General features: G+C 36.3%; 2 protein-coding genes across 11 annotated transcripts in view; one reads left to right on the top strand and one right to left on the bottom strand.

The window, feature by feature from the left end:
* Window positions 1-6546, top strand: part of garnl3 (GTPase activating Rap/RanGAP domain like 3) — a 64941-nt gene extending 58395 nt beyond the window's left edge. For all 10 annotated transcript variants that reach the window (XM_042724223.1, XM_042724216.1, XM_042724218.1 and 7 more), the window contains 3 exons: window positions 2152-2370; window positions 2906-3023; window positions 4072-6546. In XM_042724223.1, the coding sequence (XP_042580157.1) occupies window positions 2152-2370; window positions 2906-3023; window positions 4072-4222 (488 nt within the window). In that variant the 3' untranslated portion in view covers window positions 4223-6546. The remainder of the gene's footprint in view (window positions 1-2151; window positions 2371-2905; window positions 3024-4071) is intronic.
* Window positions 6547-9092: 2546 nt separating this feature from the next.
* ptges (prostaglandin E synthase) lies at window positions 9093-16888 on the bottom strand. The gene is made up of 3 exons (XM_042724212.1): window positions 16693-16888; window positions 16326-16408; window positions 9093-10195 (listed from the first exon to the last, which is right to left on the bottom strand). Exons 1-3 carry the CDS (start codon window positions 16798-16800, stop codon window positions 9946-9948), a joined length of 441 nt encoding a protein of 146 aa, XP_042580146.1. The 5' UTR covers window positions 16801-16888; the 3' UTR covers window positions 9093-9945.
* Between the last annotated feature and the right edge of the window lie 843 nt (window positions 16889-17731).

Here is a 17731-nt window from a genome sequence, read left to right as displayed (position 1 = left end):
ATTATTCTAAATTAACTTAAAGGGGAAGCATTCTTCTTTGCCTGGTGTATGCTGCTGGACACTGTCATGTCCCTAACCAGATCCTTGCTCTATTATCTAACATGTCTACAGTTTTCAAGATTGTTGTTTGTTGCTACTAAAATGTGTGTGAATTATTTGCTCTGAATCACCATGTCTGTGTAGTTTATTAATCAAAAATGCCAATACTGTTCCTTAGTATTCAAGATACTGTAGCAATCACAGTATCACTAGTAATAGTATCACTACCTCATATGAATATCCAATAACATGCACATATTGAACCCTCTCACACAGATAAAAGTAGTATTTCTTAAAGTTCGTATTTTATTATTGGGTTGGTTCTTTATTATAAAGCTTCATCTGGCACCATATATATTTTTATTGTTTGTTTGTTTTTTGGAGACACCACTGGGGTGACACTTTTTGGTCCAGTGCCCTTGCATTTTCCATCATTCCCTACTCTCGCTCTGCCCAAAATGACCAAAAAGTGATTCATGGAATACCTCATTAACATAGGCAGACAGTCAGCACTGATTAAGTGGCTTCCCCTCTGCCCTTCCCATGTGGTTGCCCTAGTTTCTGAGGAACGGGTATTAGAGACTATCTATTCAAAATTCTTTTAGCTATCTACATGATGTCAAGTCATTGTTTTACAAGACTGAGTCAAGAGTCAAGTTAAGTCAAGCGGATAGAAAATATGAGCGTTAACCGTGATAAATTTGTGGTGGTGTACATTTTACCTTATAGACTTGTACTGTAAAAACATCATTTTCATGCACTAAACAAAGAGACCTAACCAATCAGACTGTTCTGGTTGTGGACCATCAAATCTCCCAAAAATCCCATTCCTGTTCCAATTGGGTGGGTTTTATTTGGGTTGAACTTACTGTTTTACCTAATTTGGCTCAGAATGTTTCCAACAGTTGACAAATGTAAACATGTGAGATTAGACTCACCCAGAAAGCAACTATGTCAGTCTGTGAACTGGAGTCATCAGATCAAGTCTGAGTTGAGTCACAAGTAATTACAATAAAGTCTAAAAACAGACTCCAGTCTGACTCAAATCTAAGTCATGAGTCTGAAGCCCACACTTTGCAGAGGGAAAAATATGCCATAAAACAGACATGCTCTAACCAGACGTGATGTGATAAGTTTCCTGATTCGAGCAATTTGTCTGTCTGAACATGAAAAAGCAGTGTAACACTCAAAGACAATCAGAACACAGTTGCGATTTGGAGTGGGATTTGACCCGGACTACACAACACTCTGACACAAATACAGAAATCAAATGATAAGAAAACTCAAGTTAACATGGCCGAGGTGGGTACCAATGTTGCAATACTTATGGGTCTTGTATATATGAAAAAGTAGAGTGGAGTAGGGTATTACTACCAATCAATGGTTTAGGGTCATATATTTTTTTTTAAGAAATTAAAATTTCTTTCATTTAGCAAGGATGCATTTGATTGATCAAATGTGAAAATAAAAACATGTATAATTTGTTATATTAAATTGTATTTTGAATAAGATTTTCATTTCAAATGAATGCTGTTCCTTTTGGCTGTATCCTTTTTTAAGAATACTGAAGAAAAAATGCATCACAGTTTCCACAAAAATATTAAGCAGCACAACTATTTTCACCTTCGATCAATCAAATATATATAATATTTCCCTAACTGTTTTTAAATGCAGCCTTGGTTAGCGCTAAGAACTTATCAACTCAAAAACATTTTAATAAATTAATTACTGACCCTAAACTTTTGAATGGTAGTGTATGTTTACTAAAAGACTGTTGCATCAGAATAACATTAAACTGTGTTTTAGTTATTCCACAAATGCACGCTTAATGTAGGCTTACCTGTGGGTAGGTACAACACAGTTGTTTTCATTTGGGCTAATTAGTCTAATAACAGTATAATGGATTCAGCAGTGACTCTGTGTGTGAGTGCATTTTATATGTGTTTTAACATCATTCTGTGCAGATTAGATATTGATGTGCCTAGCAAAGGTTCTGCACCTACACAGACTATTAACTCTGTAGCAGTTAAACCATTTATTCTAACATCTCATTCATTACTTTTCTCTCTCTTCTTTTTTTGTCCCTTTCCAACTACCCCTTTCTTTCTTCAGGTGAAGCTCCCTCAAAACACATCTATAAGATCCCATTGAGCAACCTAGTTGGACGGAGCATAGAGAGGCCCCTCAAGTCTCCACTGGTCAATAAAGTGCTCACCGCACCTGCCCCCAGTGTGATCGGCCCCACTCCCATGATCGCAAGCACAACCTCCCTCTCACTGTCTCGCATGGAGATCAAAGAGATCGCCAGCCGGACACGGAAAGAACTGCTGGGTGAGTGTCTCTGTGTTTGTGCACTCTTGAAACGAAAGCTATCATTACATTTGTGCACCACAGCGGGAAGCTGGCAAGAAATGTACCAAAAGGAATTAGCCGCAGCATAAGTGCTGCTGGAGACGTGTTTTTAGGGTTGGACATTAGAGCTCCAAGTGGTGCAGCTCAGTACCATTTATTATTAACCTTTCAATTGTGGTTGATTTTAAAAAAAACTGTAACGATACATGGATACATGATCAGTTATAATGCTTGTTCTGCAGTCAAACTGAAATGAGACAGACATTTTTTATTATGAAGTGTTAGAGTGAGACATCCTGCTGCTTGAATTACTAGACTGCCACACTTCACACCCTACATACACAGACGCACACATGCAAGAACGGCCAAGTGAACTATTGGAAGCGCTATTGCACCTCCCGGAGGTGCAATTTAATGTCATTTTATAATTTCGGCTTATTATGTTGAATTATGATCAGTATTATATGAATTTGTGTGTGTCTGAGTCTGTCTTTGTCCTCTTTACCTGTTATAGGTTTGACTGAGGAACCCAGCAGTAAAGCTGATGGTAACTCAGTGAAACAGAGAAGAATGAGCAAGAAAACCAAGGAGGAAGAACAGAGGAGAACAGCAGAGATAAGCACCACTGAGCAGTAAGTGTGTCTTTGTCTGTCTGTCTGTCTGTGTCTGTGTCTGTGTCTGTGTGTGTGTGTGTGTGTGTGTGTGTCTGTGTGTGTGTGAGTCTGTCTGTGTCTGTGTGTCTGTGTGTTTTGGTTGGGTGGTAGGGCTGGGCAATACATATTGAATATTCATGATAAATTCACAGAGTTGGTAAGTTCGATTCATTTTCATAAATCAGTCATGTTCATAAACCGTTTCAATTAATTGGTTCAAAACTCAATTATGTCAAGTGTTTTTTTTTTTTTTTAAATGAATCTGTTGAATGTTTTGTCAATTAAATATATTTTCCCATAAAAATCATGTACTCAAATACTACATTACTAATAAACAGTAATATTTTTACAATTAAAAAAAATCTCTTTAGTCCATTTAGTACATGCTTTAATAATTTCAAGACTTTTGCAGCTTTTTACAGTTACTGAAAGAAAAAATAAAGATATAGACCTACACTATATACAAAAGGTTTGGGGTCATTGTTTGATAAAAATACAGTAATAAAATATTATTACAAAGTAAAATATATTTTAAAATGTACTTTATTCCTATGATGCAAAGCTGAATTTTCAGCATCATTCCTCCAGTTTTCAGTGTCACATGATCCTTCCGAAATCATTATAATGTGCTGATTTGGTGTTCAAGAAACATTTTTAATTATTATTAATGTTAAAACTGTGATACATTTTTTCAGCATTCTTTGATGAATAGAAAGTTTAAAAGAACAGCATTTATTTAAAATTCAAAATAAATTGCATTTAATAATAATTTTAAAATAACATTATACATGTATTTTCTATTCTGTTTGATCAATTTATTGTGTGCCTTCGCAATAAAAAGCTATTTCTTAAAAAGACACACACCAACCCAAGCTTTTGAACAGCAGTGTGTTAAGTAGACTGAAAATATCACAGTATAATGTTTAAAGCTATATATCGCCCAGTCCTAGCAAGTGAAAGATTATTTCTGCATGTTAGATGCAAGTATACCAGTGATGTATACTGACTATAAGATATCTCCAATCAGAGTGGGAATGGAGTCTGTAGATGCAGAAACTGATGTCCATCAGCTTTGCTCATCTGGCTCTGAGGTGGAGCCACGAGATGATAGCCCACCCACGGCCAGCCCTTTTACCTTCGCCACTTCTTTTGAGGAGGATATTCTGGACCTTAAGTGATGACAATCACAGTCTGTGGATCAAAGTGCACCTCTCACCTTACACATCCTACTACCTTTTACTTTACATCATTATTATTTACCATGTTATGTTGAATTTTATGTTTTCCTCAGTCTGCCCACTCTTCTGTGTGCGCAAATGAATTCCCAGAGCTTTAAACTTGAAGGAGTTTACAGTATGGTGATGTCAAGATTTACTCATGGTGGATTTATGCATGTGTGTGTATGATCCTGTGTTTACTGTATAAGAAAGATAGAAATACAACTAGAAAATACCGATTCTCAGCTATTATTTCAGAGTTCTGTTTAAAGAAAAAAGAAAAACTGACCAAAAATGTAAAAAAATAAAAATAAAAAAAGCCCTAGAATCTGAGTTAGTGAAGGTTTGATTTAGTTTCTATGATTGATGAGACACATTCTCCATCAGGTTTTGGACAAATTTGTAGCAAACTTGTAGCCATATGAACAGAAATTAGAAATTTAAAAAGAAAAAAAAACATGGCTTGAAAGGTTTGAGCCACAATTTAAGGTCAAGGCAAATATTAATTTTCACTCCAAGACCTGAATGTAAGATTGACACTCCTAAAAACAAAATTTTTTAACTCCTTATTTGGTGTTTTTAAATGTTTTCTATGTCTGTGATTTGTACATTGTGTGATTATTTCAAAGTTGTAAAAAACTCTATATGCATCTCGGACCCGATGCACATGAACATACAAATGTAAACATACATACATACAAACATACATATAAATATATATCTTTCTAGTTCTATTGTATTATGGAGAAATAAAACTTACTTCTTGTGTATATCAGTGTAATGGTCTAACCTGCCTTCACCCTCACCATGCTTTTAAACCCTGACATGCAAACCCTCTGCAGAAAGGGCAGGAGTCTCCCACAAGTGCCATTTTCTACTGCAGGCGTCAACCACTAGCGCCCTCTATCAGACTGACCATGGATTGCATATGTCATGAGGCAGAAGCAAACAAAAACCAATACAGAACACAGTTTGGTCACTACATCTGGTAAATGTGCAGCTGTTTACTATGCTAACAGTATGAGTTTTGATCCATGGACATCTTAATTTACAGACATTAAGTGCTGTTGCTTCTTGAAAAGGGCTCTGGATCACCTGCATGCCTCCATTTAAACCCACTATAAAATAAAAGGGATTTGAGCTATTAATGTTTTAGAATTAGGATGTATTTACTCTTCTCATGGATTTGGTACAAACTGAGAAAAAAAAAACTCTAGGATTTAAAGCCAGGGTTACTTAGATTTACATCTCTGACTGTGTTATACAGCCAAAAAAAAAAAAAAAAATCAAAAAATTAAATCTTCACCAATATCTTTGTCTTGTTTTCTAGTAGAATCTAAACATCTTAAAACAAGATGAATTTATGTGAGAAGCAGAGCGATATTAAGAATTTTTTGGGTTTTTTTGGCCTATTTTTCTAGATTTAGGCCTCATAAGCCTAATATTTCACACAGTCTCTCTCTCTCTCTCACACACACACACACACACACACATACATAAAAAAAATTTTCTAATAAATATTCTTAAGATTATTTAAAGATGTTTAGATATTTTAACTGGAAAACAACACATAAATACTGAATAAAGGTTTTTGCTGTGTAATATGAGAACGAGAATATTGATTCTGCTGTTTACAGTTCAAACTCAGAGATGTTTAAAGAATGTCATCAAAGTGACACCAGAAAACAAGAGCCTCAGGAACAGCACAAGAGGAGGTGTAAGTATTAAACTGCTTAGCTGAATGCATGACCCCCCACTCTCAACCTTCCTCCATCTGAATGTGAACCATTTAACACTAGTAGCAGACTGGACTAAAAAGGGAAAACTTGGAAATATTTTTGTAAATGAAGAGTTTTACATATCATTTATTTGCTATTTTGTTGTCTTTGAAGGGAATAGGTGAGCCAGAGACTGATGGAATATATTTTTCAGTTTTTTTTTTTTTCTTTGGCATATTGTCTGTTGTCTTCCCTCCTTCTGTTCACTCCCCTAACTGTTTTCACAGTGGTTTTGTATCTATATCAATATTAACTGTTTAGACTGTTGCAGAAACTCTGTGATATCAGAAATTAAACAAAAATGAATAAAAATAAAAAAAACACCAAGTGTCTTAAAATATTGTATTGCCATTGTTTTTAATGCCAAGTACTACTTGTAAATGTTAGTGTTTCAGATGTGGCCTCAAAAATATTACTATTATTATTATAGCATATATTTGAAAAGTGCTGTAGCCCACTGCTGTAGTTATTGTTCATCGATATGAAATAAATATTTATGAAATTTGACCATGTAGTTTGTGTTTTAACGAGTGTAAGTAGACTACTCACATGCTTGAACATTTATAACGTATACCGACATCTATGATCATTAACCAGTGTTATGTGGTGCTGAAGGGTTTTTCGAAACAGCAACAGAGTCTGCAGAGAGTCAGCAAACTGCTGTCAACATGAAAGGACAGTTATATTTTATAATGACCTATAGGTGGTAGTGTTGTTGAATCAAACTGTTCAGCTCATTCAGCAATTTGGCCAATAACACTTCACGTAAAAGTCATATCGTAACGCAAAGCTATGCAAGTATGCCTAAAAAAAATTCACGATTTTTAAATTATGCTTCCATCAAGGTTCGTTTGAAAATAACAATGAAATAACCAGTTAATAGTCATAAAAACCTCAATGACATTGTATGAACCATCAAATTACATCACTAAATAGCCTATGTAATGTAATGCAAATAGAGTATTGTTTCCGCAAAGGGCTGAAAAGGTCTTGAATTCGAATCTCGGACTTGGAGAAATGTAGTTTTTAGTAAGTAATCCGGTAATTTCTGGCTTTCAGCAGCCTTTACCATTGATAGACAGACCAAAATCAACAGAAGTGACAGGGATGCTTAAATAAATAAAATGGAGCTACTTGGAAGAACTTACCCGTAGGCCTAGATCGTTTTCAGTGTGAAAGTGCGCAAACCTCGTCGACAATTCCGAGAATTAGTGTGGAGTGTTTTGATCCTGACGCGGACAATTTCGAAACTTAAGGAGAAGCTGCAACCTGATTGGTCCCTATCTCTAAAGCTCAACCCTACCCCTAACACGACCTTAATCAGGTTAGACGCCATATTGAATTTAACGAGGATGAAAACAAGGCTGAGGCATAATGGCACGTACGTTATAAAGGTCCTTTCACAGCTCATTTACAATATAGTTGTTGTTTTTTCCTAATGATTTATTTATTTATTTATTTGGTAAGATGTTTTGTAAGCTAAACAATTGGCTCTATATATCCTTCTTTCTACCCCGTTTTCATCACTGTGGAAAGACCTGTCAGTGAACGCTAGTGTAGGAGCGGTTTGAAACGAAAAAGACGTTTTTAAATGTATCCGGATTAATGTAGCTAGGTAGGTGCAATCCTTAAATCTAGTCCTGTTTGATGACATGGTGTTTTACCGAAAAAAACAGTTAGGGTTTTCACCTTGTGAATATTAATTTAGGAAATTTGCCTGCTGCTAAAATTCCTGTTATAGGCCTAGTAATAATGTATAGTGGTTTTATTCATGTATATGAATTGAAACGGATTAAGTTCCACACATGCAGTGGTTAAAATGACACTGTATTTATTCAGTACATATACCGAACCGAACAAAATTTTCTGTATGAATAGGTGTGCCATTTGAATACATACCTGTGTGCGGTTAAAAGAGGAAGCAGAGCTGGAAAAATTATGGATATATTTTCAAAATTTCAGTAATCCGCCAACATGAATGAGGGAAGACACAAAGCAACTAATAGCATTGCTGAATCGGTTGAGATGTGGACTGCCACTCCCCTGCCACACATGACTACAACAGGTTATATGTGTTTTTCCAAATAAAAGCCAAATGTTAACCATAGGTTAATATATTCCATGGTGTGCCATATCCAAGCCACATATGGCTTTCAGTTGTGTGCTGTGGAGAGCCTTAAGGGTAAGCTACATATTATCACTCCAAATTTATACTGCAAATGTGGCACGAAAATGCTTCTGAAGCTGCATTTAGGTGTCTTTAAACAGATTCTTTAATGCTGCTCAGAGGTGGTTTAAATGCATTTACACAGCAATTACAAATGCACAATTTGAGGTAGGTCTGTGCAGGAATAATTTAGTCTGGCTTTGATTTTTGTCTTCACACTGAATTTTGAGCAGGTGCAGACCAGCCCTAACACAGCTGTGTAAAGGTATTAATATTTAAAAGGCCCATTTAAGGTTACTGGCCCACTGACAAGATCTTTTTTGTAACAGGATATGACACCATTTATCACAGTTTTTTTACTTTTATTTTTGTTGAAGGCTTTCTTATGAACATTTCTGTAGATTTAATCTCTGAGCACACAGGTATGTATTCAGACATTTATGACAAGCAAGGGCATGTTTCAGATGATAATTTCATTATAGGTTCACAAGTAAATCCAAACACCCACTTTCCTCATAATTTTTTTTTTTTTTTTGTTTCCCTTTCACATATTTATTTTGATTTACTTCCACCATTGGTGGCAGTGGTATTTTCATCAGACCAATTAAAGATCGAGTCAGGACGTTTGTGGTACTGGTGATAGTTCTGGAGGTCTGGTTTATTTTAATTTTATGATTAAGCAAAAATATGCCTTTCTCACTAAGTTTTTTAACCCATCTATTTTCTTGTCAGTCTTTTTCCTATTCTTTTTGTACTAAGTAACAGTGTTGTCTGCCATGTTATAGTTTCATTTGATTTCTCTTTTGTCCCTTTCTCTGTTAGCTCTTTTTTAACTTATGCAGTCCACTGTCAAAAAATTATCACAATTACCCATGAAAACACAAAATCTTTCATTATTCCTTTAATATAAAAACTTTTATTTTCTCATTATCTCTTTAGAAACTTTAATATCACAAGTGATATAAAAATTAAAATAAGTTACACTTTGAAAACAGAAAATATTTAAAATGTATATAACAAAAGCACTGTGTGGTGAATTACCACAACCATAACATTATACCAAAACCCCCATTCTTGAAGATAAAAACCAAAGTGAAAGCACCCGGTTGTTCTCAAAATGCTGTAAACCCAAAGCCTGGTGGACAAAGAGGAAGGACAGTATTTGCGCAACGTTGTATATTTAACGCTACAATAAATTTGAAAAGCCTGGGCCCTGCAGGGCTTATGGTCTAATAACAGAGGAATTTTTACAAGTATGGAAAGGTATTGTGGAACGGTCACGTGGACTCTGAAATGACCTCAGCAGTAATTGCTTATGTAAGCTTTGCAGTATGAAAGTGAAAAGCTGGTGGTTACTGAACCAAAAGTCCTGTAAGGAACAGTCTATCAGACTCAATGTCCATTCAAGGAGTTGTTGTATCAAATATATAAATATGCTGAGTATATGAAAACCTGATTGTGAAAGTAAATCACATTAAATAACCTTCATTTGAATGCTAAAATGACAATACACATAGCAAAACACAATACAAACTCTAGTGTTTAGTCCTAAAATGACAGCAATGAATGTTAGGATTCAAGAACAGAGTTATTAATTGTCAGTCATAAATCATCAAGTCTAATGTTAAAGTGAAATGTGAATTCTGTTACTGTTGAGATGCTGTAAGTCCATAAAGCAATCTGCATCACAGTTGTAATCATAAGTCTTGACCAATCACAGAAGTCCATTATTGAGATGGTCATGCAAATGAGGCTACTTCCATGAGTAACTGTATTGCCATTGAAATGCAAGGCACCTGAGCGATGACATAGGCGAATGAACGTGTCGGTGCTTTGAGTGCCAACAGGTATGCGATGCTGTGGAGAACTCGACCCAGGAAAAAGACCAGAAAATGAAGACGTGCAACTGCATACGAGGGGCCTGTCATGGAGTAGACGGCTCCGAGAAATAAAAAGGGCAAAATGTTTTCCATGTCATTGACGTGTGCTCTGGAAGAAAAAACAAACAAAGTGCAAAAATTAATGCAGGTAAACCACAATTAAATATGTATGTGATAGTGTAGAGGAAAGAGAGGGAAAACTGCTGAAAGCTGTTGAAAACAAATAGGATGTGTGTTTGGTTATGTATAGCAAACAAACAGTTTTGTTGCCTTTTATGAATGTTGATGTACAAACCCGATTCCAAAAAAGTTGAGACACTGTACAAATCGTAAATAAAAACAGAATGCAATGATGTGGAAGTTTCAAATTTCAATATTTTATTCAGAATACAACATAGATGACATATCAAATGTTTAAACTGAGAAAATGTATAATTTTAAGGGAAAAAATAAGTTGATTTTAATTTTCATGGCATCAACACATCTCAAAAAAGTTGGGACAAGGCCATGTTTACCACTGTGTGGCATCCCCTCTTCTTTTTATAACAGTCTGCAAACGTCTGGGGACTGAGGAGACAAGTTGCTCAAGTTAAGGAATAGGAATGTTGTCCCATTCTTGTCTAATACAGGCTTCTAGTTACTCAACTGTCTTAGGTCTTCTTTGTTGCATCTTCCTCTTTATGATACGCCAGATGTTTTCTATGGGTGAAAGATCTGGACTGCAGGCTGGCCATTTCAGTACCCGGATCCTTCTTCTATGCAGCCATGATGTTGTAATTGATGCAGTATGTGGTCTGGCATCGTCATGTTGGAAAATGCAAGGTCTTCCCTGAAAGAGATGACGTCTGGATGGGAGCATATGTTGTTCTAGAACTTGGATATACCTTTCAGCATTGATGGTGCCTTTCCAGATGTGTTAGCTGCCCATGCCACACGCACTGATGCAACCCCATACCATCAGAGATGCAGGCTTCTGAACTGAGCGCTGATAACAATTTGGGTCCTTGTCCTCTTTAGTCCGGATGATATGTCATCCCAGTTTTCCAATAAGAACTTCAAATTTTGACCACAGAACAGTTTTCCACTTTGCCACAGTCCATTTTAAATGAGCCTTGGCCCAGAGAAAACGCCTGTGCTTCTGGATCATGTTCTGGATCATATGGCTTCTTTTTTGACCTACAGAGTTTTAGCCGGCGACGGCGAATGGCACGGTGGATTGTGTTCACCGACAATGTTTTCTGGAAGTATTCCTGAGCCCATGTTGTGATTTCCATTACAGTAGCATTCCTGTATGTGATGCAGTGCCGTCTAAGGGCCCGAAGATCACGGGCATCCAGCCTTGACCCTTACGCACAGAGATTGTTCCAGATTCTCTGAATCTTTGGATGATATTATGCACTGTAGATGATGATAACTTCAAACTCTTTGCAGTTTTTCTCTGAGAAACTCCTTTCTGATATTGCTCCACTATTTTTCATCGCAGCATTGGGGGAATTGGTTATCCTCTGCCCATCTTGACTTCGGAGAGACACTGCCACTCTGAGAGGCTCTTTTTATACCCAATCATGTTGCCAATTGACCTAATAAGTTGCAAATTGGTCCTCCAGCTGTTCCTTATATGTACATTTAACTTTTCCGTCCTCTTATTGCTACCTGTCCCAACTTTTTTGGAATGTGTAGCTCTCATGAAATCCAAAATGAGCCCATATTTGGCATGACATTTCAAAATGTCTCACTTTCAACATTTGATATGTTATCTATATTCTATTGTGAATAAAATATAAGTTTATGTGATTTGTAAATTATTCCATTCCTTTTTTACTCACAATTTGTACAGTGTCCAAACTTTTTTGGAATCGGGTTTGTAGTTTAGCATAGTGTGATCATGATTGTTTAGTCATAGCTCATGGTGAGTAAGTTATTTTCCAGTTTTGACCATATCCTCTTCTCCATATGCATTACATCACTGGGTCCCATCATACAGGCACATGGCTTCTCCTACAACTTCTATGCTGATGACACACAGCCCGTTACGTGGGAGTGTAGTAGGTTGTGTGGTTTATGGGGAAGATGTGTATTTGTGGTTTAGTTTTCCCTGGCGTGTTTTTCTTCCTTCCTCTTTTGTTACTCTCACTGCAATGACTCACAGGTGGAGCTGCTAACGAGTGCCCTGATTGGTGACTGGAGTGATTGGCGCTGTATTTAAGTCTCCTGAACCATGGATCTACGGCTCCCCGCTCTCATGGCTTCCTTGACTGATAGACAGATGTGTTTTCTATGTAGTATGGTGCCCGTAGTGTTTGTTAACTGGTTGTTATGAGACCTTTGTTGTAAACCACTATCTTTTGCTATGTTATGACTCTTTTTGTTAAATCCTGATCCTTACCTAATTGGAGCATGGTAGGGAGGTGGGTGCCTTTCTTTTATTATTCGTTTTCTCCTGGTTATGATAATTAGGGAGGGAAGCTTTTGTACTTTTGTTTAGTTTCTTTTAATTCTAGGTTAGTATCTCTAAAATGAGTTGGCTTTGTTTTGTTATTTGTTATGGCTCTTCCCCCTCCTGAAGCTTATGTTGCTCCTTATCTACTTTTGTTTAATAAATTCACTTTTTCACTTTAAAGAGTTTTTGGTGTTTTGAAGCCTTGGGAGTGAGAGCGGGGACTCCAGGGAGTCTGTTGATCGGCTCCCTGATTATTGTTATGAATGGGTTTTGAAATACTCTTTGACTAGAGATTTGACCTCATTCGTAACACAGCCCTATCTCTCATTTCAACCAGATGATCCAACGGTAGCTGCAAGGATTTCAGGCTACCCGGAGGATATCTCGGCATGGATGAAAGAACATCACCTACAGATCAACCTGGCAAAGACTGAGCTTCTTGTCTTCCCTGCCACTCCAGCTCTACAGCATGATTTCACCATACAGCTAGATTCTTCTACAATCACCCCGTCAACTTCGGTCAGAAATCTTGGTGTAATCTTTGATGACCAGCTGACCTTCAAAGACCACTTTGCAAAGACTGCTCAATCTTGCAGGTTTGCATTGCACAATATCAGAAAGATTAGGCCCTTTCTAACAGAGCATGCTGCACAATTTCTTGTCCAGGCCCTTGTCATTTCTAGGCTGGACTACTGCAATGCTCTTCTGGTTGGACTTCCATCAAACACAATCAAACCTCTACAAATGATTCAGAATGCAGCCGCACGACTGGTCTTCAATGAGCCCAAAAGAGCCCATGTTACACCTCTCTTTATCTCCTTGCACTGGCTACTGGTGGTGGCTTGCATCAAGTTCAAGACATTGATGCTTGCATTTAGAACAGGCTCAGCACCTGCCTACTTCCACTCACTATTACGACTCTACATCCCCTCCAGAAGTCTGAGATCCACTAGTGAGCGATGCCTCATTGTACCTTCACAGAGAGGCTCAAAATCACTTTCCAGAACATTCTCGTTCACCATTACTGGCTGATGGAATAATCTTCCCACCCCTATCTGGAATGCTGAATGCCTGACAAATGTCAAGTGACAGCTGAAAACTCATCTCTTTCAACATTATTGACTTCATCCTAAACTTAAAAACAAAAAACTTTGTCTTTCTCTTTATTTATTCCTTCCCTTTCTGGCTTGTACTTATTTGAACAAATGCTTGAAACTTGGTATTACGAGCACTTCCTGTATCTGTTTGCCTCCTTAAGAAGAGTCACTTTATGTATTCCCCAATTGTAAGGCGCTTTGGACAAAAGCATCTGCAAAATGACTAAATGTAAATCCCTCACCTATTTCCACATTGTTCTTTGTGCCTTTTCTTTTGACTACTTCTAGGTAATGTTATACTCTAAAAACTGTATTTGATTCAATAGTCCTTTGAGGCATTTTGAATCTTCCAGACTGTGGAAATACATATGGAAAACTTCTTTTCTCAGAACCAAGGAGCTGAGGAATGTACACTCAACATCTGGCTTTGATCAGGACTTCAGCTGTAAACTGTCTGGCTCTGTCTAAGGGCAGTATGCCTGGACAGTAAACTTTGCCAACATCATACGATCTTGCAACATAAATTTACTTTCACTCTGAATCACTCTCACAGTGTGTCATGGCAGTGGCTGCCCCATGAACAAATCACAGCAATAGGAAGTTGTAAGTACTCTCTGTAACCGATTAAAAGAAATGAATCATACTATGCTGACATTCAGATCACCACATTATGGTCAAATTTCCCTATATTCACTCAACACTTATAGCTACGTAGCAGTGCTTGGTCATCGTTGTGAACTCCTGCATTACACAGATTCTCCCTCATCTCTTTATCGCAACAAGGACTTTCCATTACAAGCCACTTTCCATTACAAGCCATAACTTTCACTTATGTGTTACTTACAACTTTCATTAGAAATATTCTAGCTTTAGATCCTGATATAAAATCTGATTGTATGCGACAGGCATAAAGCGATGATAAAATAGATTATATGCACCACTGTTACCACACATCTTTTCAATTATTAATCTGTTGCTTGGCAGCTAAATAATATTAATAATTATTTTAATAAAACATAATAATAAAGATTATTTTATTTTATTAATAAAGATCTTTGAAATGTCTTGTATTTACTTTTTTTTCCTTCTGTAAGTGCCTCAAAAGATGAAGAATGTGTTTGTTTGTCATTTAAATCATTTTGTTGACATGTCAACATAAAGTTGTTGATCCAAACAAGAACTTTTAACCATTAGTTCTATTTAACGCTGTCTTCCTGTTTCTGTTCACGTGTAGATATTTGTTAGCCATAGGGTTGTAGTGAAATACCTTGCGTGCATGCATTGCAATTAACGGTCTTGTCAGGACTTGCTCCTTCTATCCTACCATATCTTACCAATCTGGCAGCCACAAGTTACCCTTCTCAGCTCCTCAAGATCACATACCTTTGATTTATTTACAGGAAACATGAATTTCCAGTGCCACTATATAAATTCAGTAATTTCAGAGCAGTCTACTGAAATAACATCTTCATTGTTTTCACATTGTGAAGATGTAGAATGGAGTGGGCTGTGACTGGGCAGAGCAGGCAAGTTTCCTAAAGATAAGTTAGAAACCGCCAAACAAAAACATGCAGCACCCTGCAGCTTAAAGTAATGAAGGTTTCCGTGCAGGCAGCCAATTCTATAATTGTTTTAAAGTGTGTAGTCTCATAATACATCGTCTCTCTTTCTCTCATGCTCTCACACAAATCCAGGTACTGAGAAAAGTCTACTGTGCAAACACATTCATGCTAACTGGGATGGAGACTGCGTACCTATTTTATTTTTGACTAAAAATAATAAAAATGGGGAAATAAAAAAATTATAATACTGGGGAAATAAAGATATCTTAGCTAGTCTGTTGTGGATTAATCATGCTTCCTACTGTAGGGCTGTGAACTTTCACACACATCTGTCATACCAGTATTCTTTTTCTGAAAAAGTCGATAGTGCTAAAAAAATAACTAATGGAAACCTGCCAGACATCCTGTAGTTGTTGTTTTTTTCTCTCTCTCCAACTAAATGGGAATGAGACTGAAGCTTGACTTTTCCAATAATAGACTGGCAAAGTTTTTAACACTAATTGTAAAATACTCCCCAGTCAGAAAATAAAACCACATGAAAAGAAAAATGAAAACAAGTTTTTGTGGAAAACATCTAAATGGAAATAAAGGAAAATATAAATTATTCAAAGTAAAAAAAAATAAAAAATTATATATATATATATATATAGAGAGAGATTTTTTTTTTTTTTTTTTTATACTTTGAATAATTTATATTTTGCCAGAAATGCCAGAAATTCACTGTACAAAAAGACACAGTATACCAAAACTAATACATAGGCTTAGGTATGTTACATTAAAATGTATAAAATATATATATATATATCAAATATTTATCGCAGGAACTTCCTTTTACAATATGTATCATCTTGTCTTGATCAAACTGATATTTGTATAGTGTTGAAAGCCTAGGTTAAATTTAATGTTTTAAATTTAATATTGTCTTATGCTATTTTGTTACTGTTATTGTTCGTAAAGTTGTTTCATTTGTATTGATTATGTTAATTTATTAATAGTGGCATATGTAACACGGCAAAACAAATGCATTTGTTAACATATTTTTTAGCCTATATCAATGTTTGTGGAGTTGTTTATACCAATGTTTTGCTCAAATTAGTTGCATTAAAGAATAAAATCACAAGTGTGTAGTATTGCGCTTACCTCCTACAGCGTTCCACATATGGATCAGTTCGGCAGAACTGCACACCTCCGTGTCTATCGGCGTCCTCTGGATTAGCAAACGCCTGTCAAATACATGTATCTGTTTTAGAGCACATAGCCTACATCTAGATGTCACTTCTTTTTATAAAAAAACATCTCTGAACTACTTTTATTTCTTAAATTAATCCAGACAGCTGCAGTATGCAGATTTCTATTCAAAACATTCCACAAGCTCGACGCGACGAAAAACTCTTCCATTATAAATAAGGCACGCGAAGCAGTGATTATCTCGCGGCAGTGTATTTGATGCAGTAGCATGAAAACTATTTTAAAAAGTAGCCAATGAATAAAAAGTTCCACAACTAACCTTTTTCCGAAGTCTCACTTGGCCCGTGATGATGGCAATTATGTACATCTTTAAGATTAAAAGCGTGCTGTAGAAGATAAAGCACAACAGTACATCGCTCCCGAGCATCTTGACTTCGACAGACCGAGTCTCTCTCTCTCTGTGTGTGTGTGTCTGTGCGTGTATACGCTATGATGAAGTCGTGTTTGGAGTAGGTTTTATATGCGAACCCCAGACCGTTTAGCCCAACCTCACTACCTTTAAAAAAAAAACTTTCGCTTAAGTGCATACTTCCGTTTTTTCTTGCCCGTGACACACTGTCCCATATGAGGGTAAGACAACTGGAAAACTCCAGTCTTGCCTACATTCACTTTTATAGCAGAAATTCTTCTAAATTTCAATTGGAATACAATTTTGAACAGCAGAATAAATTACCTCTCATAGTTTTGGTATTCCGGAGTCTCACTGTTTATGCTGGAAAATGTATGGTAGCTATCGGCTATTAATAATTTTAAATAGATATTAGTAATTTTATTTAAAAAATATTATTGAAGACATCATAATAAACAAATAATGTTTATTCACTTTGTAGGCCTATGTCTGAGATCTTTGAGACTCCAATCAAAAGTAGGCTAATGTAACATTTACAGAACAGCATGTTAACAAGTTAAAATTGCTAAGAATCTGATCTTACTAAGAAAAGCCACAAAATACCAATCTGTTACTTCATTGTTAAGGAAATCATTGGAAAAGTAGCGTAGTAGAATACAAATTTACTCTGATTTTTAAATTCAAGAAGTTTTCACCCCCGAATCTTAATTCATGTTTTTTCCTTCTGGAGCATCACTGAGCATTTGAACCTTCTGTAATAGTTGCATATGAGTCCAGTGTGACAAGATGGATCTCAAAATCATATAGTCATTGTTAGAAATGATTCTAATACAAGAATTTGTGGGACCTGAAGGATTTTTCTGATGAACAGCGGACAAACAAGGGACTCCTGAACAACTATCACTAAACAAAAAAAAAACACAGATGTGGATCATTCAGTTAAGAACAA

Source organism: Cyprinus carpio, chromosome B5, assembly GCF_018340385.1.
Source record: "Cyprinus carpio isolate SPL01 chromosome B5, ASM1834038v1, whole genome shotgun sequence".
Lineage (NCBI taxonomy): Eukaryota > Metazoa > Chordata > Actinopteri > Cypriniformes > Cyprinidae > Cyprinus > Cyprinus carpio.
Note: the sequence above shows the minus strand (reverse complement) of the source record. Positions and strands in the feature narration are given on the sequence as shown.

Excerpts from the sequence above, each read along its gene's own strand:
- ptges (XM_042724212.1), bottom strand. The coding sequence starts at position 16,800 with ATGCTCGGGAGCGATGTACTGTTGTGCTTTATCTTCTACAGCACGCTT. Across the intron at positions 16,409-16,692 it reads AAGTGAGACTTCGGAAAAAG|GCGTTTGCTAATCCAGAGGA; the intron begins GTTAGTTGTGGA and ends TGTATTTGACAG. Across the intron at positions 10,196-16,325 it reads TATGTGGAACGCTGTAGGAG|AGCACACGTCAATGACATGG; the intron begins GTAAGCGCAATA and ends TTTTTCTTCCAG.